Raw genomic sequence first — 23,063 nt, forward strand, 5'->3', positions numbered from 1 at the left:
CCCTGTGGCGTTTTCTAATCCCAACTCCCTCTTCCCGATAATTATTTGTGAGTAGTGTGGCGTGGCTGCATTGACAGCCTGTGAATTTGGTGTTATAGCCAATAATCAGTTTGTGAGAGGGAGCAGGCGGCCACCCACTGTCTTCAGGACTTTCTACCACTTAGTGCGGTAAAGAAACATTTAGAACTAGGAGGAGGTCAGTTCAAAATAGGGCGAGGGAGGGGAGGGAGAGTGGCCCCATGCCTCCTTAGAGATTAGCAGGAACCTGGATTCTGTCACTCAGTGGTTTTTCCTCCTGCTCCTGATTCTAAGAGCAGGTGATAACTTGCTTTGCCTGTTTGACTTCTATTGTATGTTAGTATGCAGCTCTGAGTCCTGGATCCCTGCCCTGAGCAAACTCCCAAAGGCTCCTGCTCCTATTTCTTTGCTTCTCTCCTTCCCTAACTGGTCGTAGATTTTAAGGCCATAAAGGACCATTATTCACAGATGCATGAATTCCAAGGCCAGAGCGGGGTTGTCCTGGGGTTCACTACTCACCGCTGAGCTCCCTGGGGCTCGTCTGGGGATTAGCTCTTGACCAGTCTCACGCCCCCTTTTTCAGTTGCTCGCTCTCTCTCTCTGAAGAAAAAAGAAAAGGAGTACTTGTGGCATCTTAGAGACTAACCAGTTCATTTGACAGGTTTCTCCCTCTTCATGACTTGGCCCTCCGGCCAGGTCACTGTAGTCCTCCCCTTCCTCAGTAACAAAATCTCTCCATACAAACTGTCTCAGGCGCTCTTCCGCTCTGCTGCCCAGCCCGTGCCACTTTCCCAGGGGCTGTTAGGGGAACCCAGGCCTGCCCACTGCTCCATGTTCCAGCCCAGGCACCCTGTGTTTGGCAACCACGGTCTGTTTGCTCCCAGACCCTGTCGCTATCTTCCCCAAACTCCTTCTTATCTTTCTTCACCATCTTCTGGCCCACCCCAGGGGCCAGAATCTTCTCTGTTCCCTCTGGCTACTTCAGCCTCTCCCGGGTTCCTGCTAGAGTCGGAAGATCTCGCTCAAGATCCTTCTACCTGGCGAAGTCTCATCCATACTGGAGCTATAGTCTATGAGCAGAGGAGAACTACTGAGAGAGAGCAGAAGCACCAGCAGTGTAAATCTCACCTGTCCGCAGCCTGTCCGCTCTTAATCAGCTAACTCATAGCGGCATCTCTTGTTCAGTGTGCCAGAGACAGTTCAAAGCTAAAATTTGCCTGATCAGCCATTCACATATTCAGAGAAACCAAATCAATCAGTGATGTCGTGGTCATCTTCAAACTCAAAGGAACAACAACATTCCCAGGCAGAATCTCAGGCCTCACTCCTCCTAGAACTCCTCCTTGTCTATTACCAACTCCCATCCTCTCTAGGGCTTGCTGCAGGGTGCCTTTCTGCTGCCCCTTCATACCACCAACTTCCTCTTTTTCTGCCTAGCCCAGCTCCTCCCGCAGCTAGGCTTCATCACCCCTTAGACAGTATCCGTCCCGACTGTCCTCCAGATGCAGCCTGTCACAGGGTTAGTTGGTTTTTTTTCCCTTCTCAGGCCTTGTGTAGGGTAGACACCCCATCACAGGACCACTGTGAGTTCAGCTAGTCCGACCTCCTATACAACACAGGCCACAGAACTTCCCCACAATCATTCCTCAAGCAGATCTTTTAAAAAAAAAAAATCCAATCTTGATTTTAAAATGGTCAGTGATGGAGAATCTGCCACTGTCTGGTGATGATCATGTAGTCTGGCCATCTGCATAACATAGGCCGGAGACCCTCACCCAGTATTTTCTTCATCCAACCCATAACGGCTGCTGGAGCTGTAGCGTATCTGTCAGATGGACAGCCAGACTTATCCGAGGACGTGTCTACACACAGGAGTGGTACTGGTTTAAGATTTGTTGATGCAGTTCAGCCAATAAAACACTATGGTGGAGTGTGTTCATACCATGCCTCGTGTGCCAGCACGTACCCCACTGCCTGTGTCCCCCCGGCATGTGCTGTATGACTACAAGCATGGTGCCCTGTGGATAGGTATCTCCGTGTCCTCCATGCCACCCAAAGGCTCACCACCGTGTGGGAAACTCCAGGATCTCCGCCTGCTGCCTCTTCCCTCCAAGCACCTCTTTCTTTATTCAGAGAGGCTGGTAGGGGCAGTGTGCTGGGAGAGAAGCTGAGCCCTGATTAGGGGGCGGGGCTTCTCTGACGCGGGGTCCTATAAAGGGAGCCAGCCAGTCAGGCCGCGGCCCAGACAGCTGCAGGGGCACAGGAGCCAGCAAACAGAGCTGTAAACAGGGGAGTTGGAGTGGGGGCAGTTTGCAAGGGGAGTTTGGGGGGAAGACTAAGAGAGCCAGGCAGAGGAACAGACAGGCTAGTGAAGGGAGAGTGTGGTGGTCTGGCAGTGTTGTGGTGCTCGCTGGGGGTTTGTTTTGCTGTGGGGGGTGGTGGTTTGGTTTGGTTTGGTTTGTGTTTCCCAGACTAACGGGACTTAGGCGGGAAGGCGATGACAGACCAGAGGCAGCAGCGGTAGTGACCCAAGCAGTGTAAGACACATTGAAGATGACTGGATGTAGAAGCTGCGGCATGTACAGGATCCTGGAGGAGGTACGTGAGAAGAGTTTCGTCTGCATGAAGTGCCACCTGATAGGGCTGATGGAAGAGAAGATCCGAGGATTGGAGATGCAGGTGGAGACTCTGGTTGAGTTTAGAAGGGGGTTCTAGCGGATGATAGAGCAAAGACATGAGGAGGCTGAAGGGAAAAGCTCAGACTTGCAGATGGAAGCAGGACCAAAGAACTCTGAGGAGATACTGCTGGGTGAGGAAAGTGGACAGTGGAAGCATGTGACTAAGAGAACCCGGCAGAGGAAAAGACGGGGCAGTGAAGGAGAAATAGAGCTCAGGAACAGGTTTGCGGAGTTGGAAAATGAAGAAGGGGCACAGCAGGTGGCCACTGAAGGTGAGAGGGCAAGGAAGAAGAGAAGAGCAGATTGTCCTATAGGAAGAGGGCAAGAGCCAATGAAGATAACAGCACCGAATATGAGCCCCAGGAGGATATGGGATGGGTTGCAGAGGATTGCAAGGGACAATAGGAATCGAGAGGACTTGCGGCCAGATGGAACAGGGATAGACTGGAGAATCGCACCATCGTCAGGAAAAGGCAGGTCTACATGATTGGGGACTCATTACTGAGAACAATAGACAGGCCTGTAACAAGAGCTGATCCAGAGAACAGAAGGGTATGCTGTCTGCCAGATGCTAAGATACGGGGTGTGGTCCTGAGGCTGAAGAGGGTCCTAACGGGAGCGGGAAAGAATCCATTGACTATCCTTCATGTGGGAACAAATGATATGGCCAGATTCTCGCTGGAACGTATCAAGGGAGACTATGCCAGGCTGGGGAAGATGCTTAAGGAAATGGAGGCTCAGGTGATCTTCAGTGGGATTCTGCCTGTTCCTAGAGAAGGGCAACAAAGGTGTGACAAGATTATGATGCTCAACAGATGGCTCAGGCAGTGGTGCTATAAGGAGGGCTTCGGGATGTATGGCCACTGGGAAGCATTCATGGACAGAGGACTGTGATCAGGAACAGTCAGCATGGATTCACCAAGGGCAAGTCATGCCTGACTAATCTAATTGCCTTCTATGACGAGATAACTGGCTCTGTGGATGAAGGGAACCTAGGGAGGTGGTAGAATCTCCTTCCTTGGAAGTTTTTAAGGTCAGGCTTGACAAAGCCCTGGCTGGGATGATTTAGTGGGGATCGGTCCTGCTTTGAGCAAGGGGCTGGACTAGATAACCTCCTGAGGTCCCTTCCAACCCTGATATTCTGTGATTCTATGACTGTTCTCTCGGGATGGACTGCACCTGAGTAAGGAGGGAAATAGACTTCTAGGATGGCGGATGGCACAACTGATCAAGAGAGCTTTAAACTAGGAATTCGGAGGAGATGGTTGGGAGATGTCCAGGTAGTCTCCGTGCCGGATTTTCTCTTTGAGAGGGAAGAAAAAGAAGTAAGAAAGAATACAGCTGTGAGTAGGAGAATGGACATACGGCGGAAGGGCAGTGTACATACCAATCTAATAGGTAATATTGGTGGTAGAATGTCTGTGCCCAATCATAGAATCATAGAATATCAGGGTTGGAAGGGACCTCAGGAGGTCATCTAGTCCAACCCCCTGCTCAAAGCAGGACCAATCCCCAATCAAATCATCCCAGTCAGGGCTTTGTCAAGCCTGACCTTAAAAACTTCCAAGGAAGGAGATTCTACCACCTCCCTAGGTAACGCATTCCAGTGTTTCACCACCCTCCTAGTGAAAAAGTTTTTCCTAATATCCAACCTAGACCTCCCCCACTGCAACTTGAGACCATTACTCCTTGTCCTGTCCTCTTCTACCACTGAGAATAGTCTAGAACCATCCTCTCTGGAACCACCTCTCAGGTAGTTGAAAGTAGCTATCAAATCCCCCCTCATTCTTCTCTTCTGAAGACTAAACAATCCCCGTTCCCTCAGCCTCTCCTCATAAGTCATGTGTTCCAGACCCCTAATCATTTTTGTTGCCCTTCGCTGGACTCTCTCCAATTTATCCACATCCTTCTTGTAGTGTGGGGTCCAAAACTGGACACAGTACTCCAGATGAGGCCTCACCAATGTCGAATAGAGGGGAACAATCACGTCCCTCGATCTGCTGGCTGTGCCGCTACTTATACATCCCAAAATGCCATTGGCCTTCTTGGCAACAAGGGCACACTGCTGACTCGTATCCAGCTTCTCGTCCACTGTCACCCCTAGGTCCTTTTCCGCAGAACTGCTGCCTAGCCATTCGGTCCCTAGTCTGTAGCTGTGCATTGGGTTCTTCCATCCTAAGTGCAGGACCCTGCACTTATCCTTATTGAACCTCATGAGATTTCTTTTGGCCCAATCCTCCAATTTGTCAGGTCCCTCTGTATCCTATCCCTGCCCTCCAGCGTATCTACCACTCCTCCCAGTTTAGTATCATCCGCAAATTTGCTGAGAGTGCAATCCAAACCATCCTCCAGATCATTTATGAAGATATTGAACAAAACTGGCCCCAGGACCGACCCCTGGGGCACTCCACTTGACACCGGCTGCCAGCTAGACCTGGAGCCATTGATCACTACCCGTTGAGCCCGACAATCTAGCCAACTTTCTGCCCACCTTATAGTGCATTCATCCAGCCCATACTTCTTTAACTTGCTGACAAGAATACTGTGGGAGACCGTGTCAAAAGCTTTGCTAAAGTCAAGAAACAATACATGACTGCTTTGCCTTCATCCACAGAACCAGTAATCTCATCATAGAAGGCGGTTAGATTAGTCAGGCATGACCTACCCTTGGTGAATCCATGCTGACTGTTCCTGATCACTTTCCTCTCGTGTAAGTGCTTCAGGATTGATTCCTTGAGGACCTGCTCCATGATTTTTCCGGGGACTGAGGTGAGGCTGACTGGCCTGTAGTTCCCATGATCCTCCTTCTTCCCTTTTTTAAAGATTGGCACTACATTAGCCTTTTTCCAGTCATCTGGGACTTCCCCCATTCGCCACGAGTTTTCAAAGATAATGGCCAATGGCTCTGCAATCACATCCGCCAATTCCTTTAGCACTCTCGGATGCAACTCGTCCGGCCCCATGGACTTGTGCACGTCCAGCTTTTCTAAATAGTCCCTAACCACCTCTTTCTCCACAGAGGGCTGGCCATCTACTCCCCATGTTGTGATGCCCAGCGCAGCAGTCTGGGAGCTGTCCTTGTTAGTGAAGACAGAGGCAAAAAAAGCATTGAGCACATTAGCTTTTTCCACATCCTCTGTCACTAGGTTGCCTCCCTCATTCAGTAAGGGGCCCACGCTTTCCTTGGCTTTCTTCTTGTTGCCAACATACCTGAAGAAACCCTTCTTGTTACTCTTGACATCTCTTGCTAGCTGCAGCTCCAGGTGCGATTTGGCCCTCCTGATTTCATTCCTACATGCCCGAGCAATATTTTTATACTCTTCCCTGGTCATATGTCCAACCTTCCACTTCTTGTAAGCTTCTTTTTTATGTTTAAGATCCGCTAGGATTTCACCGTTAAGCCAAGCTGGTCACCTGCCATATTTACTATTCTTTCGACTCATCGGGATGGTTTGTCCCTGTAACCTCAACAGGGATTCCTTGAAATACAGCCAGCTCTCCTGGACTCCTTTCCCCTTCATGTTAGTCCCCCAGGGGATCCTACCCATCCGCTCCCTGAGGGAGTCGAAGTCTGCTTTCCTGAAGTCCAGGGTCCGTATCCTGCTGCTTACCTTTCTTCCCTGTGTCAGGATCCTGAACTCAGCCAACTCATGGTCACTGCCTCCCAGATTTCCGTCCACTTTTGCTTCCCCACTAATTCTTTCCTGTTTGTGAGCAGCAGGTCAAGAAAAGCTCCCCCCCTAGTTGGCTCGTCTAGCACTTGCACCAGGAAATTGTCCCCTACGCTTTCCAAAAACTTCCTGGATTGTCTGTGCACCGCTGTATTGCTCTCCCAGCAAATATCAGGAAAATTAAAGTCACCCATGAGAACCAGGGCGTGCGATCTAGTAGCTTCTGCGAGTTGCCGGAAGAAAGCCTCATCCACCTCATCCCCCTGGTCTGGTGGTCTATAGCAGACTCCCACCACTACATCACTCTTGTTGCTCACACTTCTAAACTTAATCCAGAGACACTCAGGTTTTTCTGGAGTTTTGTACCGGAGCTCTGAGCAGTCATACTGCTCCCTTACATACAGTGCTACTCCCCCACCTTTTCTGCCCTGCCTGTCCTTCCTGAACAGTTTATAACCATCCATGACAGTACTCCAGTCATGTGAGTTATCCCACCAAGTCTCTGTTATTCCAATCACGTCAATCGGGTAAAGAATGTGAGTGAAGCCAAACAGTAAAAATTAAGATGTTTGTACACTAATGCAAGGAGCCTAGGTAACAAAATGGAAGAACTAGAACTGCTTGTGCAGGAAGTGAAACCAGATATTCTAGGGATAACAGAAACATGGTGGAATAGTAGTCATGACTGGAGTACAGGTATTGAAGGGTATGTGCTGTTTAGGAAAGACCGAAATAAAGGCAAAGGTGGTGGAGTAGAATTGTATATCAGTGATGAGGTAGATTGTAAAGAAATAAGTGATGGAACGGATAAGACAGAGTGTCTGGGCAAAAATCACATTGGGGAAGAAAGCTACTAGAGCCTCCCCTGGAATAGTACTTGGGGTGCGCTATAGACGGCCAGGATCCAATCTGGATGTGGATAGAGACCTCTTTAATGTTTTTAAAGAAGTAAATACTAATTGGAATTGTGTGATCATGGGAGACTTTAACTTCCCAGATATAGACGGAGAACGAGTGCTAGTAATAATAATAATAGGGCGCAGATTTTCCTAGATGCGATAGCTGATGGATTCCTTCATCAAGTAGTTGCTGAACCGACAAGAGGGGATGCCATTTTAGATTTGGTTTTGGTGAGCAGTGAGGACCTCATAGAAGAAATGGTTGTAGGGGACAACCTTGGTTCAACCGATCATGAGCTAATTCAGTTCAAACTGAATGGAAGGATAAACAAAAATAGATCTGTGACTCGGGTTTTTGATTTCGAAAGGGCTAACTTTAAAAAAATTAAGGAAATTAGTTAGGGAAGTGGGTTGGACTGAAAAACTTGTCGATCTAAAGGCGGAGGAGGCCTGGGATTACTTCAAGTCAAAGCTGCAGAAGTTGTCGGAAGCCTGCATCCCAAGAAAGGGGAAAAATTCTTAGGCAGGAGTTGTAAACCAAGCTGGATGAGCAAGCATCTCAGAGAGGTGATTAAGAAAAAGCAGAACACCTACAAGGAGTGGAAGATGGGAGGGATTAGCAAGGAAAGATAATTTACTGAGGTCAGAACATGTAGGGATAAAGTGAGAAAGGCCAAAAGCCATGTAGAGTTGGACCTTGCAAAGGGAATTAAAAACAGTAGTAAAAGGTTCTATAGCCATATAAATAAGAAGAAAACAAAGAAAGAAGAAGTGGGACTGCTTAACACTGAGGATGGAGTGGAGGTTAAGGATAATCTAGGCATGGCCCAATATCTAAACAAATACTTTGCCTCAGTCTTTAATAAGGCTAATGAGGATCTTAGGGATAATGGTAGCATGACAAATGGGAATGAGGATATGGAGGTAGATATTACCACATCCAAGGTAGAGGTCAAACTTGAACAGCTTAATGGGACTAAATCGGGGAGCCCGGATAATCTTCCTCCAAGAATATTAAAGGAACTGGCACATGAAATTGCAAGCCCATTAGCAAGAATTTTTAATCAATCTGTAAACTCAGGGGTTGTACCATATGACTGGAGAATTGCTAACATAGCTCCTATTTTTAAGAAAGGGAAAAAAAGTGATCCAGGTAACTACAGGCCTGTTAGTTTGACATCTGTAGTATGCAAGGTCTTGGAAAAAAATTTGAAGGAGAAAGTAGTTAAGACCACTGACCTCAATGTCAACTGGTACAAAATATAACATGGCTTTACAAAAGGTAGATCATGTCAAACCAACCTGATCTCCTTCTTTGAGAAGGTAACAGATTTTTTAGACAAAGGGAACGCAGTGGATCTAATTTACCTCAATTTCAGTAAGGCATTTGATACGGTTCCACATGGAGAATTATTAGCTAAATTTGAAAAGATGGGGATCAATATGAAAATTGAAAGGTAGATAAGGAACTGGTTAAAGGGGAGACTACAGCGGGTCACATTGAAAGGTGAACTGTCAGGCTGGAAGAGGTTACTAGTGGAGTTCCTCAGGGATCAGTTTTGGGACCAATTTTATTTAATCTTTTTATTACTGACCTTGGCACAAAAAGCAGAAATGTGCTAATAAAGTTTGCGGATAACACAAAGCTGGGAGGTATTGCCAATACAGAGAAGGACCAGGATATCATACAGGAAGATCTGGATGACCTTGTAAACTGGAGTAAAGTAATAGGATGAAATTTAATAGTGAAAAGTGCAAGGTCATGCATTTAGGGATTAATAACAAGAATTTCTGTTATAAACTGGGGACGCATCACTTGGAAGTGGAGGAGGAGGACCTCAGAGTATTGGTTGATCACAAGATGACTATGAGCCGCCAATGTGATATGGCTGTGAAAAAAGCTAATGCGGTCTTGGGATGCATCAGGCGAGGTATTTCCAGTAGAGATAAGGAGGTGTTAGTACCGTTGTACAAGGCAGTGGTGAGACCTCATCTGGAATATTGTGTGCATACTGGTCTGCCAGTTTGAATTCATCCTTCTTAAACATGAAACAGGTACAGAGAAGGGCTACTAGGATGATCCGAGGAATGGAAAACCTGTCTTATGAAAGGAGACTCAAAGAGCTTGGCTTGTTTAGCCTAACCAAAAGAAGGCTGAGAGGAGCTATGATTGCTCTCTCTAAATATATCAGAGGGATAAATACCATGGAGGGAGAAGAATTATTTAAGCTCAGTACCAATGTGGACACAAGAACAAATGGATATAAACTGTCCATCAGGAAGTTTAGACTTGAAATTAGACGAAGGTTTCTAACCATCAGAGGAGTGAAGTTCTGGAACAGCCTTCCAAGGGAAGCAGTGGGGGCAAAAGACCTATCTGGCTTCAAGATTAAGCTCGATAAGTTTATGGAGGAGATGATACGATGGGATAGCTTAATTTTGGCAATTAACTGATCTTCGACTATTAGCGGTAGATATGCCAAATGGCCTGTGATGGGATGTTAGGTGGGGTGGGATCTGAGTAACTACAGAGAATTCTTTCCTGGGTGTCTGGCTGGTGAGTCTTGCCCGCATGCTCAGGGTTTAGCTGATCGCCATATTTGGGGTAGGGAAGGAATTTTTCCCCAGGGCAGATTGGCAGAGGCCCTGGGGTTTTTTTGTCTTCCTCTGCAGCGTGGGGCACAGGTCACTTGCTGGAGGATTCTCTGCACCTTGAAGTCTTTAAACCATGATTTGTGGACTTCAATAGCTCAGAGATAAGTTAGGGGTTTGTTACAGGAGTGGGTGGGTGAGATTCTGTAGCCTGCATTGTGCAGGAGGTCAGACTAGATGATCATAATGGTCCCTTCTGACCTTAAAGTCTATGATTCTATGATTCTTCTTTACAGCATTTCCCCTTGTTGCTGCAGTGGCTTCTCTTTCATCGCTACCAGAGCAGCTTTCTGCCCCACTCCTACAGCCTGCTGCATCTCATTACTCATGGGCATACTCTTGCCTCTGTGAGGGGCAGCATCCATTTGCATGGATTGCTGGGTTTTTAATGTTGATGTCCATTCGTAAGTAAAGCCTCTTCCCCTTCTGTGCCACATGGCTGTTTACCTTTAGTTTACTTATAGGGACATAGACCAGGTTGTGCATGGACCATGTCTCTCCCCTCTTTGAGTCCCTCCACTGGATCTTCGTCACCTACCAAATCAGGTTTAAGATTCTTGTCCTTCAATGCCCTGCATGACTCCCCCACGCCTGCATTTTTGTCCTGCTTTCTCACCATATCCCACCTTGCCTCCTGTGCTCCTGCCCCACCACTTCCTTTTCTGTTCAATAGAAACATCTGTCCCTCTGCCCCAAACCAATCTCTCTCCTTCACCCTACTTCCACAGTCTCCTCTAATGCTGGTTCTGGTTCCATGGTTTCCCTTCTCCTTCCTTCCTTTCATCCCATACCCCCTTGATCCCAACTCCTCCTCCCTTCTCCCTCTTTGCTCCAACCCACACTCCTTCCCTCTCTCTTGTCCTCACTCTCTTCTCCTACCCTCTCCCCACCTTTGTCTCTGCCTGCTTCCCGATCTCCTTCCTCCTTTGCATCTGAACTCAAGTGGGTGTTCTGCTTCTTCTATCTTGACCCACCCTTTTTATTAGCTATGTTTTGTGCCTTCTGTTGGCCCCTTTTATGCTGCACCCTCTGAAGCTTTGTGCTGGTGACTTTGAGGGTGAAGGATGGGTGAGCCTCATTTAGTTCCCTTTCCATAGGTCTGAATCTCCTTCCGTGGACACTGGCAGGTTGATAGTTCAAATGCCAGAATTAAGCTCAGCCTTCTGTAGGCGCTGGCTTCCTCCAGGCCCGGGGGGTGCTTAACCCCGCGCTCCACCCCAAGCCCTGCCCCCACCCATCTCTTCCCCCAAGCCCCACCGTCCTGCCTCTTCCCGCCCAGTTCTGGCCCCTCCCCACAGTGTGCCCAGTCCCCACTCCTTCACCTCCCTCCCAGAGCCTCCTGCACGCCATGAAACAACTGATCAGGGAGGGAGAGGCACTGATTGGCAGGGCAGCAGGCGGGCGGGAGGAGGGGGGAGCTGGCTGCTAATGGGTACTAAGCACCTGGAACACCCACGGAGTCAGCGCCTATGCAGCCTTAACATTGTTGGAACATAGGAATTGCCAGACTGAATCAAACCCATGGTCCATCTAGCCCAGGCTCCTTGTCTCCAGCAGTGGCTAGCACCAGATGCTTCAAAGGAAGGTGCAAGGAGCCGTGCAACAGGCAGATGTTGGATAATCTGTCCCCGATGTAAGTCTCCTCCTAACCCTTCGTAGTTAGAGGGGAAGAGCTGTTGTGGTCTGATCGGCAGTGTTCTCTGGGTTCTCAGTATCTATTTCTTTGTCAAAATCCACCACTGAAAAATAAATAAAAACACCGCTTGGTAGGTGACCCGCTAATATGGTTACTCCGCTACTTCAGAAACAGATATCAGGGCGAGCACAAATCCCAGTTCTGGCCCTCACTGGGAGCTTTCCAATGGATTTGATGGGGAGCAGGATTGGGCCTTTATTGAACGAACTCAGCATTGCCAACCCCAAAAACCATTCGTCAGATCTCAGAAAAATCACAGTTGGCTGAAAAATAGATTTGAAAAATAATAATTTGGGGAGATTTTTTTAAAATTTGTGTTCTGGCTTCAGGTTACATTAGGGTCGTGTTTTCAAGCCTTTCTCGGCAACCAGAAGGGCAAGAATTTTTTTTTATGTGAGAGCTGAGGTTCTTACATAATCTCTTGACTCCAGGAGCTGGGACTTCAAAAAAACCCACCAAATGTGGTGGCATTCATGGTAAAATCCAGCGTTCTGGCAGCACTGCAAACTCTGCTCTCCACACTGAGCTGACCACATTATGGATGCTGACAATAGGCAAGTGGGGCAAAGACCCTCCATAAAAAAATAGGAAGGGAAAATAGAGTTTGCCAGAGGCAAATGTTGACCCAGGAGGGAAAGCAGTGTTACTTTCCAGCTACTAAGCAAACACTGTACACTATATGGTACAGGGTCTCTTTGTTATACCTTTGCAGATGGGGCCTGATCTTGGATGGTAATACAAATAAATAACAATAATTAACTATACTCACCCCTAGAATAACTCCATTAGCATTGAGTTACCTTAGTGATGCATTTGGCCCACTGGACATAATACCTCTGGCCAGCCCCTCGCAATTAAAACCCATTAACAAGTCTTTGCTGGCCCCCCTTTTATTTGCAATGATCTGAGATCAAAAATACCCGTGTGTTGCAGGGCAGTCTCCTTTCCCAATTTACGGTGGTCCCACTTTGTGACCTGCAGGAAAGAGTTCACAGATTGGGTAAAATAATTTCAAAACTGTAAAAACAAACACTCATTAGTTTCTTAAATCTAGACCTTGTGTCGAGAATTTGGGGAGATTGGATTTAAATCTATATCAACATTTAATTTCATATTCACAGCAGGGTGGGTGTTACAGACAGAAGAGTGAGTTCATCTGTGGCACCAAATTGAATCTGAAAGTAAAATGGTTTTTATTACCAGTAACTTCACAGCAGTGACTCAACTCAACTCTTTTCAAAAGCTGCTGCTCCTGCATTTTGCATTCAAATCCTGCAAAGCTCCAAGCAGAGGCGTTCGCTAGCTAAACAAAATATCACATCTCTGCAGATTCAGTGAATCAAATGTATAAATACTGTAGCTGTATTGTAGGTATAGCGGTACCAGGAACCGTGGTTAGGATTGTCTGAGCATTTCCTTTCTAAACCCCCATTTTTCCAGTAGCTCACAACTTAGCTTTCACCTTTGGGGCTTAAATTTTCCAGGACTTGGAATGTTTGAGCTAATGCTGCTCAGCCATTTTTGAGAATGAAGAAGGGGAGGGAGGGAAAAAACACGTTTCTAATTATTTTAAAAATATGTAGTATGGCTCTTTTTGAACGCCACTGATGCCAAAGTGTGGGTGGGGTGGGGAGTGAAAGCAGAAAGGGACGAGTTGGCAGGGAAATACCCCATAGGAGGAGAAGTGTCATTCAGTGTCCCAGTGGAAACCTGCTTGGGTATGGAAGGGTGCTGAGGGTGTGAAAATCCTAACTGTGCTCACGCACTGTTTAAACAGGAATCGTGTTTTTTAGCATCTTTGCAAAGAAAGACAACGACACTGCATGTGCCTGTGTAACTGACCTGGCCAGAAAATGTTGGGTTTTTTTTTCCCACCACAGATAATTTTGATTTTTTTATTTATTGTGCATGTATTTATTTATTTCGTAAGAAAATTGAAAGCTCTGAGAACCAAAAAATTTTCAGCCGTTTTTGGCTAAACATTTTTTGCATTGCACTTTTTTGGGTGAAGACTTTCAATCAGAAACTGTCAAAACCATTTAGGTTACAGCCAAACCTTTTGGTTTGGGGCCTTTTCAGATGAAAAATAGAAAGTTTTGAGGAAAGTAGGTGCTTTCTGCAATAAAATTGTGTTTAGATGAGAACCCAATTTTCTGTCGGGGGGGGAAAAAAGTTTTGATGGAATTTTTTTTACCAGCCTTAATCTATAACCGACACTGTTAGACTGTAGGGTTTTGTCCCCCCTAGCAGCTGGGCAAAGACCCACATTGTTGCTTTGGGTTACACATGTGCAGCTACTTTTGTAGATTGTAGTAAAAATGCAGTGCACCCTGCCTCATTCAAATGCTGGAGGAAACGGGTGAAAAAGTATAGTTATGGAACCCATGCCTGCTTGGTGTGGCACTCTGTCCCCCTCTAGTGCACCTAGACCAGCTAGACATTGATGAGCCTGCTACAGCCTTGGCTAAAAGACTTGTCTTTTAGCTCATGCAGTAGAGAGAGGCTCATGCATTAAGCTCCAGAAGTCCCAGGTTTGATACCAGCCGACGACAACTAGGGTCCGTTGGCGTTACAGTTATACATTATCCTCTATGTGGCTAACCTATAATCCCATCCAAACTCTGCTGGAGGGGTGAGATTGGCTGAGAAAATACCATCAACTGGATAAAAAATGCAATATAGGGCCATCTCCGTTAAAGGCAATGGTGAAGAAACAACCTAGAAGAGTAACACTGTAATGGGTCCCATTCTTTCTTTGGGGGTGGCTGTGGAGGGCTGGAATTGTGGGCTGATGTGGGGTGGGTGGAAGCAATGGAAGGGCTACACATAAGGTTACCAGAACGGATTTAGCTTTGGAATGATTTTAGAAGCAAAGGTCTCTCCCTCTCTCATCTCGTTCTGTCTCTGCTCCTTAGTCACTGCAGGGCATAGAACGTGCACCGCTATTTGGAACTAAATGCTTTTACCTTTCTTCGATTTCTCTGTCTAAAGGTGGGCCTTAATGTTCTGGTTCAGAGAGCAAACAGGTTTACGCCAGCCACCCGTCTCCTGATCCAGAGGTTTGTGCCATTCCCTGCTGTAGGTAAGAAATGATATACTTCTATACTCTCTGTGTGTGTGTGATAGCCCTAAGTATGGATTTAATGCGGTTGAGGCACACGGGTAGCTTCTGCCTTTGTGATTTATACTGTTGCTTGAACCCCAAGCTGGCAGCACTGCAAGATGTGCAATGAGTGGCTGAGATGTTGTTATTCTAAATAAAATATAGGATTGAAATTCACTGTTTCAGTGGGAATAACCTGTGTGGGCCACTCAGACTGTCAGAGAGAGGACTGGACAATGCAGAATGAGTTCTGACTCTTCTAATCTGCACCGTTTAGATGACCACTCATTCCTTGGGTAGTAACCATAGCCTGGGCTGAATAAATTCCTAGGCTTGGTGTTTATTGGCCCAAGATTTCATTATATCCGAGTTAACAAGAAGTACTCACAAGAAGTTATTATCCTGAAATGTTTTAGTCAATATATTTGAGACATAACATAAACCATTAGCAGGATGAAACGGGCATATTTGTAGTCACACAGGAAGTGAGTTTTGAGGACCGTGGCTGGAGTGCAGGAATTTGCGTGCTGTGCAATTATTGAAAGCAGTGACTGCGGTACCCCAGTACTCTGCTAGGCTAAGACCGGTATATTCCAATATATAACGGAGTAGCTATTGGCCTCTCCCATTAGACACCAGTGTTCAGTATGAATGAAGGTAATAAGACCTTGGTCTTAACACAGTAGCTACCTGCTTCTGGAGATCTAGGTTCAAACATGGTGTAGAGCCCAAGTGAAATGAGTTTGGTGGTCTTAATCTACTCCCTGGTGGTTTCAAAATCACGTTAAAATATCCACTACACAATGTGTCATTGTTCAACCTCTAGAGGCTCTGAATCAGAAGTGCTGGAACATTGGAGTTTAAGTCTGAGGTGCAATGACAAATATTATGTGAAGAGGCTATCTGGTTTGGTGACTGTCTGACAGTGCCATCAGCTCCTTGCTTTTGAGGACACTAAAATTAACTCCAAAAGCAGACAGGGAAAAAATGTGTGAATGCAAGGACTAATGTAGTCTGTTTGCAACATGATCTGGTTATTGTAAATTCAGTAAAAGGGGCTGCTGCACATAATCCCAGGCTGCAAAATTTGCAGATTTACAAATGTATTTAAGCACCTAAAGATGCAGATAGCCGCCATGGGATGTACAAAAGCACCTGAGCAGATTAGGGACCTAATGCCACTGAAAGTCAATGAGACTTAGACACCTTCACTTAGGGACTCAGTGGGTCAATAAAAGGTTAAATTGTTGGGTTTTTTTTAACTATTTGAAGAACGACTAATATCACAGATATGGGGTTGTTCTGTTTGGTTCCATTGGAGAGAGAGGTCGGCCAGCCATAGCCCATAAAATCCAGCATAACCTCTGGAGTGAGGGGGAGGTGGTGAGGTGTTCTGGTTTATGCATGTGACTGGAAGCCAGGAGCTCTGAAATTAGAATCCTGGCTCTGACCGATTCCCTGTGTGATATTGGGCAAATCACTTACAGACTAATTTTCAAGTGGCCTCTACTTCTGGATGTCTATTGTTTTGCATGCCCCACTTGCGCCTGCTTTTCAGAGGTGCTGCAGCTCCCCCTGAGCATCTGCAGCTCCCCCTGACTCCAGCTGGAGCTGAGAGTGATCTGTGCTTCTGAAAGTCAGGCCCCAGGTGTCTTGAGCTGTGTGCACAAAAAGTCAGGCCCCCAAAATCCAGGGCCAGTTTTGGAAATGATGTCCTTTACCTTTCTGGGCCTTTACTTGCTATATTCCCGTTTTACAGACTAGGAAGCTAACTCTTCAGGGCAGGGACGCTGTCAATTTGGTCTGTGAGGTGCCTCTCACACTTTCTTTGCTGCAAAAAATAATAAATAATAAGTATACTTACCTCCCTCCCAGGGGTATTCTGAAGATTAATGTTCATAGTGCACTTTAAACCTGAAAAGCTCTCTGTAAACTGTTACAAAGGACACAAGTTCTTGTTTTTCTCCATATAGACGGAATAGCCAAACTTACCAACCCTCTGAGCTGCATACGATAATCTTCAGAAGCCAGAGAGTTGCCAGACATGCACAACCTTCACACACGCATTTTTTAAAATATTAACATCCTACTTACTGTATCACAGCTAATTAGTGCTAGAGCTGGAGGCCTTGTGGGTTTCCATCCTAATTGTAAGTCTTTGGAAAACCAGTTGATATGTTGTCAAGGTGGCATGGAGGAGCTTGGGGCTTCTCCCCTGTAGTGGGGTGGTGGGGTTAGGGGTTTCTGCCCTGCAGGGATGGGGGGTCTTGAGGCTTCAGCCCCATGGGGCGCATCTGTCAGGGCTTGGGGCTGAAGCGCCATTCCTGGCGCGCCTTGCAGGGCTGAAGCCCGGAGCCCCACCACCCTGCCACAGGGCAGAAGCCCCGAGCTCCCCCACTAAGTCTGGTAAGCGGAAAATGTGGGGGGAGGGCCATGTAGGGGGCTCTGCGAGCTGCACTTTAACTATAAAAGAGCCGCATGCAGTTTGCGAGCTGTGCTGTGGCCATCCCTGCCATATGGGCTGCTGCTTCTCTCTCTCTCTCTCTCTCTCTCTCTCTTTTTTTTTTTTAAATAATTTTTCCCTTTTCATCCATGGCAAGGGTGACTAATTTTAGACCCTCAAAAGGTGAAAACAGTTATGGATGTCTACATTGGTGGGGTTTTTTAACTGATTGTCTGTCTTATTGAGTGATAGGAATGATGCATATGGGGGTGGTGTGTATCTGCCATAAACATTTTAACTGTTTATCAAATCCCTCATCATGCATCATTACTTAAGCAGCCTTCAAAAAGCCATTTGTAGGGTATCCCCCTCAGCCGTCTCTCTACTCTAATCTAAGCTAGTTTGTCTAGGAATTTGTGCTACAGCGAGTGTTTGCGCACCTCACTAACACTGAAAGGAGTACACCACATTCTTTGTACCTCTCCAAGGAGAGTTTCATGGCTTTGATGTATTGAAGTTTGTTGTTTGGAGAAGTGGGTTCTGCAGTTCGTTATGGAGGCTCTGAGATTCGTGGTCATTGTGATCGTTCCTGGAAACAGGTCCCATAGCTGTGGGCCCGCTGAAGAGAAAGCTGCTGTTCACCAGTCCTGTTCTTGGGTGAACTGGGAATCAACTAATGAGCAGTAACACCCTTTGTAGACAAGTCTCCTGAAGCTGACAGTGTAATTATTCCAGTGGAACTTAGCTGTCATAAGAGGTTGTGATATTGGAGAGTAAGACACTCCATCAGGTGGGTTGGACCAATCCTGTGGAAGGCATTGGAGGTAAAGACCATGAATATTAGTCTTTAAACATCCACATGTTAAGGACTCAATCCTGTGAGACAGTGAGCTCCCTCCATGAGGTGCTGGGGGTCATCATCTTCTGCTAGAAGTTAATGGGAGTTCATCACTCAGCACCTTGCAGAATCAGGCCCAGTGTAACTATTCTGCTTTAATTACAATTACACCCTCTTTACAGCTCCTTTATACTGCCAGAGAATCAGGCCCTCTGAGTGGTGCACAGGCTAGGGGCTGACCCTCTGCATAGGAATAAATTTCACCCTGGAGACTAGAGCTGAGCAAATTATTCTGAACTTGAAAAGGTTCAGAAAAGGGCAACTAAAATGATTAGGGGGTTGGAACGGGTCCCATATGAGGAGAGATTAAAGAAGCTAGGACTTTTCAGCTTGGAAAAGAGGAGACTAAGAGGGGATATGATAGAGGTATATAAAATCATGAGTGGTGTGGAGAAAGTGAATAAGGAAAAGTTATTTACTTGTTCCCATATTATAAGAACTAGGGGCCACCAAATGAAATTAATGGGCAGCTGGTTTAAACCAAATAAAAGGAAGTTCTTCTTCACTCAGCGCACAGTCAACCTGTGGAACTCCTTGCCTGAGGAGGTTGTGAAGGCTAGGACTATAACAGGGTTTAAAAGAGAACTAGATAAATTCATGGAGGTTAAGTCCATTCATGGCTACTAGCCAGGATGGGCAAGGAATGGTGTCCCTAGCCTCTCTTTGTCACAGGGTGGAGATGGATGGCAGGAGAGAGATCACTTGATCATTACCTGTTAGGTTCACTCCCTCTGGGGCACCTGGCATTGGCCACTGTCGGAAGACAGGATATTGAGCTGGATGAACCTTTGGTCTGACCCAGTATGGCCGTTCTTATGTTCTTATTCATTATAAAGTATCTGATGGTTTTTGTATGTTACTCAAATTGTTTTAGAGACACAAGGTGGGTGAGGTATTATCTTTTATTGGCCCAGCTTCTGTTGTTGAGAGACGAGCTTTCGAGCTACACAGAGCTGCTCTTCAGGTCTGGGAAAGGTACTCCGAGTGTCACAGCTAAATGCAAGGTGGAACAGATTGTTTAGCATAAGAAGTTAGCACATATTCTGGATTATTCAAAGTGAAGTGCCCCATCAACACCTCATAGGACAAAAAGGGTTGTTAGTGGGTTACACGTTGTTGTAATAAATCCAGTATCTCTTTTCGGGTCATGATTTTTAGTGTTTGGCAAAGTTATGAATTTAAGCTCCCAGGCTTGTCTTTTGAAGACGTTGTGCAGGTTTCTTCTGAGGCTGAGGACTGAGAGACCAGATATGGAGTGATTGCTTTATGAAAAATTTCCACCCACGGGTGACAGTGTTTTTGCCTTTTATCATTTTCCTGTGTGAATTCGTTTGAGAATCTCTAATTTCACCCACATAGTTGTTATTGGGGCATTTAGAGCACTGAATGAGGTACGCCACATGTTGGGATAGGCATGTGTAGGAGCCATGGATCCTGAAAGGTGTGGGGTGTTGGTCATTGTAGCAGTGGAGATATGTCTGCAGGTTTTGCATCTGTTGTTCTGGCAGGATCTGGTGCTGCTTTGATTTGGCATGTCCTCGTCTGTGGGGAGCTTGCTTCTGATGATGAGCTTGGAGGGGTTGGGGGATTGTTTGAAGGTCCAATAAAATATATTCCCTCTCCCACCTTGTCTCTCTAATATCCGAGGGCCGACACGGCTACAATAACACTGCATACAGCACTAAAACAATTTCATTTATTCGTTGCTCAAAACTCACAGATTTCTTTAGTGAATGATTCTTGGTCAGCAGATCGGTCAGGAATTGCACATTTTGAAATCAAATGCACAGTTCAGACTTCGCTACCGGCTGCTGTTTGAGCATTCAGTCGCAATGTTCACTTCCACAAGTGATCCTGCTAGTGAAGCTTGAATGTTTGTGGAAAGTGAACACACGGGGTTACGAATACAGTTGGCTGAATTACTATACATAGCCTTACCCACTACTCACTGAGCAATACTTGAGTCAGACAGTTCTCTTGCATCACAGATTTCCATATCCGTACTGCTCCTCCTGCACTGGCGAATGAGAAGAATAGAGTTCCCCCTAGTGCACTATTGCTATAGAAGGCAGAGGGATGTCTTCTGTGAATCACTGAGAATTGCCGTAGGAAGTTACAAAGCATCGTTCCAGCATCGGAATTCATAGCAAACCTATTTACAAAAGCTACATTGAAACTGGACAGTCATTTATCTAAGTGAGGTTTCCATTGTAAGGCCGTTGAAATAATAATAAATATTGTTTGAACACAGAAATTCTGAATCCTAAGGCATTTGATTTTTAAGATACTTGGTGATTCACGGTTTGAATCAGAAACAGAATCAAGTCCTTAAGCCAGCAATGCAGCCATTTTTTTACAATAAAAATTGATGAAAATATTTTTCCTGCGAAAATGCAGGCTTTTAAGAGCTGCTTCTGAAGAAGCCCAGAACTGTGTGAATAATTTACCACTCTACCCCTCATTGTGAGTTTTTGGGGTGCAAATTGAAACCATTCTACAGTAAATCAGTTAAATATTCTATGCTCTAAGAGGAGACCTCCCTCCCCCGACCTTGGGACAAAAGTGTTGAATGTATGGTATGGTTCCTCAGAGTCAGTCTTGCACCGTCACGTTTTCTAGATCGCTTGGGTAAAAAGTCATGCCTGAGTATTTTAAAGGGCTAATCACCAGTCATAAGCCATTGCTGACTCGGATCATGATTATTAAAGCGACTCCACACATTAATTAACCTTTTTCTATTTCTGTAATGGAACATTAAAGTGCTAACTCTTCAGGGCTCAGTTCATTTTAAAAACTTTTGCCCGAGCTTGATTCTGCTGCTGACTGATCAAAGAATTTTCATCACTGCTTCAGACCACTGCAAAGTAAGCACAGCAGCCCAGATCCTCAAAGGTATTTAGGTACCTAACTCCCATTGATTTCAGTGAGAGTTAAGTGTCTAAATATCTTCGAGGATCTGGGCCATGGTGACTGGTAAGATTTCACTTTTGCCTTTGCCTAGGTTGCTCAGTGGGAAACACACAGAGCCATACTTCTAAAGGGAAATCAGCCCAGCCCAGGCTCCATTTGTGTACACCAACTTTGTACGTGCAAGTTTCTTGCACACACAGTTTTTGTGCCCAGTCACTTCTTTGTCCAAACAATAGGACTTGCATGTGCAAGTTATAGGATTGGATTGTTAGCTAATGCAGAGCACAAAGCAACGATCTTATACACTCTTGTCTGTCTGCTCCACATAAAATGATAGTTGCTATGTATTGGATCACATGCAATTTCCAGGTGTCCTCTTTGGTCAGCTGAGGGTAGAACATGTTGCAGTAATCTAGTTTGATGTGACAAAGCATGAATAGCAACGTCTGTGTCTGAGAGATAAGGTCATAGCCTCCTGGCCAGCCAAAGAAGGCCTTTCTGGCCACTTTGGTAAATGGGTGTGCATACGTCCATTGTATCCACGTGTGATGAATCCAGTAGAACTCTAAGCTTGCACAGGACACCTGAAGTAGGCAAGATGATTTCTGTGCAGGGGTGTGATCACACTTCCTGTTAGTTCTCGTTAAATGATAAGAGAAGAAAGTGCTGTTGTACATGGACTGGCTGCGCTTCATCAGGCTGTGGTGTCCACCAGGATGAGGGTGGAGGTAAATACTGCACAATATTGCACAAGGTATGTGATCTTTCTCTTACTTACACTGAGATGAGTTGGACCATCCCAGACGAGTGCTCTCACCATCAGGCCCTTGGCTCTTCTGGGGAAGGGGTCTCTCACTCTTTCTCAATGACAATTCCAGCAAAACCGATAATGATTCCGCAAAAAGTTTCGGTTCCAATGAAAAAAGTTTCATCTAAATATTTCCAATCAGCTCTAGTTATGATCCAAAGAACATATTAACTTGCCTCCTCTGACATCCGCCAGCATGTCTTGTTTGATTGGGCTGCCCAAAGGGAAGTGTTATGTTAGACTAACAAATATTACACTCCCTAGTCATGTTTAGTACAGATGCATCATCTTTCTCCAAAGATCTCAAAGCTTTTTACAAAAGTGATCATGTTTTACAGGTGAGGAAATTGAGTCACTGAGAGGTCACACAGTGGGTCAGTGGCAGCAGAACTGGGAGCAGGAGCTTGGTCTTCTGCCTCAAAGTTCTCTGATCTAATCAGCAGACAATGCTGCTTTCCTCTGGCACTTGTCGTGTCATCCACCCAAACCATGTGTGTGTGTCTCCAGGCAAAATAAATACATGATAACATGAAAAGGATGTCGAAGTTGGAAAGTGAAGCACTCCATGCTCATTGAGAGTGCAGGTCGGATGGTGTGCAGTGAACGAGGAAGCTGTTCAATAGTTAGTTGTTATCCTGACTGCCCAGGGTGTGCTCCGTTCTTCATCCATTGCACACTGTTGAGCCCCAGTGATTGAACAAGCCCTAATCGATTCACCAGCCAGCCTGTACTGTGAGTGAGGCAGAGGTCCTGCAGGAAAAATCGCGTGTAACCATGTAATTAGATTGTATCGTACAGCACACCCCAAAGCGGCAGAGTTAAGTTTGTATGGCTGATCTCAACTTTGGCATTTCCTGGCTTTGAGTGCTTTAACATCGTTATTTGTAGTGTGTCCTAGGTTTATTTTAAAAATATATAAAAATTAAAAACAAAAACAATATGATCTCCTGGAACTATTTGGTAGACAGCAGTTAAATGCTCTTTCCTGCATAATCTTTTCATTCAGAGGCTCATTCAAAGCCCATTGAAGTCAGTTAGGCCCAGATCCTCAAGGGTATTTTGGTGCAGGCACCGAAATACCCTTGAGGATCTGGGCCTAACTACCATCCATTTGAGTGGGAGTTAGACACATAAATATCTTTGAGGATCTGGGCTCCAGAACTTTTCCGTTAACTTCAATGGCCTTTGGGTCAGTCCCTAAACAAAGCAGGGGTCTGCAGAGGTCTGCTTCATTCAGCGTGCACATAAATAGATTCTATACAATCTCCTTCACCTCTTGCATTGGCC

General features: G+C 45.8%; 1 protein-coding gene across 2 annotated transcripts in view; it reads left to right on the plus strand.

Moving 5' to 3' along the window:
- SFXN5 (sideroflexin 5) overlaps positions 1 to 23,063 on the plus strand; it is a 168,437-nt gene that overhangs the window by 81,727 nt on the left and 63,647 nt on the right. For both annotated transcript variants that reach the window (XM_074951956.1, XM_074951957.1), the window contains one exon: positions 14,606 to 14,696. In XM_074951956.1, the coding sequence (XP_074808057.1) occupies positions 14,606 to 14,696 (91 nt within the window). The remainder of the gene's footprint in view (positions 1 to 14,605; positions 14,697 to 23,063) is intronic.

This window comes from Natator depressus, chromosome 4 (genome assembly GCF_965152275.1).
Source record: "Natator depressus isolate rNatDep1 chromosome 4, rNatDep2.hap1, whole genome shotgun sequence".
Classification (NCBI taxonomy): Eukaryota; Metazoa; Chordata; order Testudines; family Cheloniidae; genus Natator; species Natator depressus.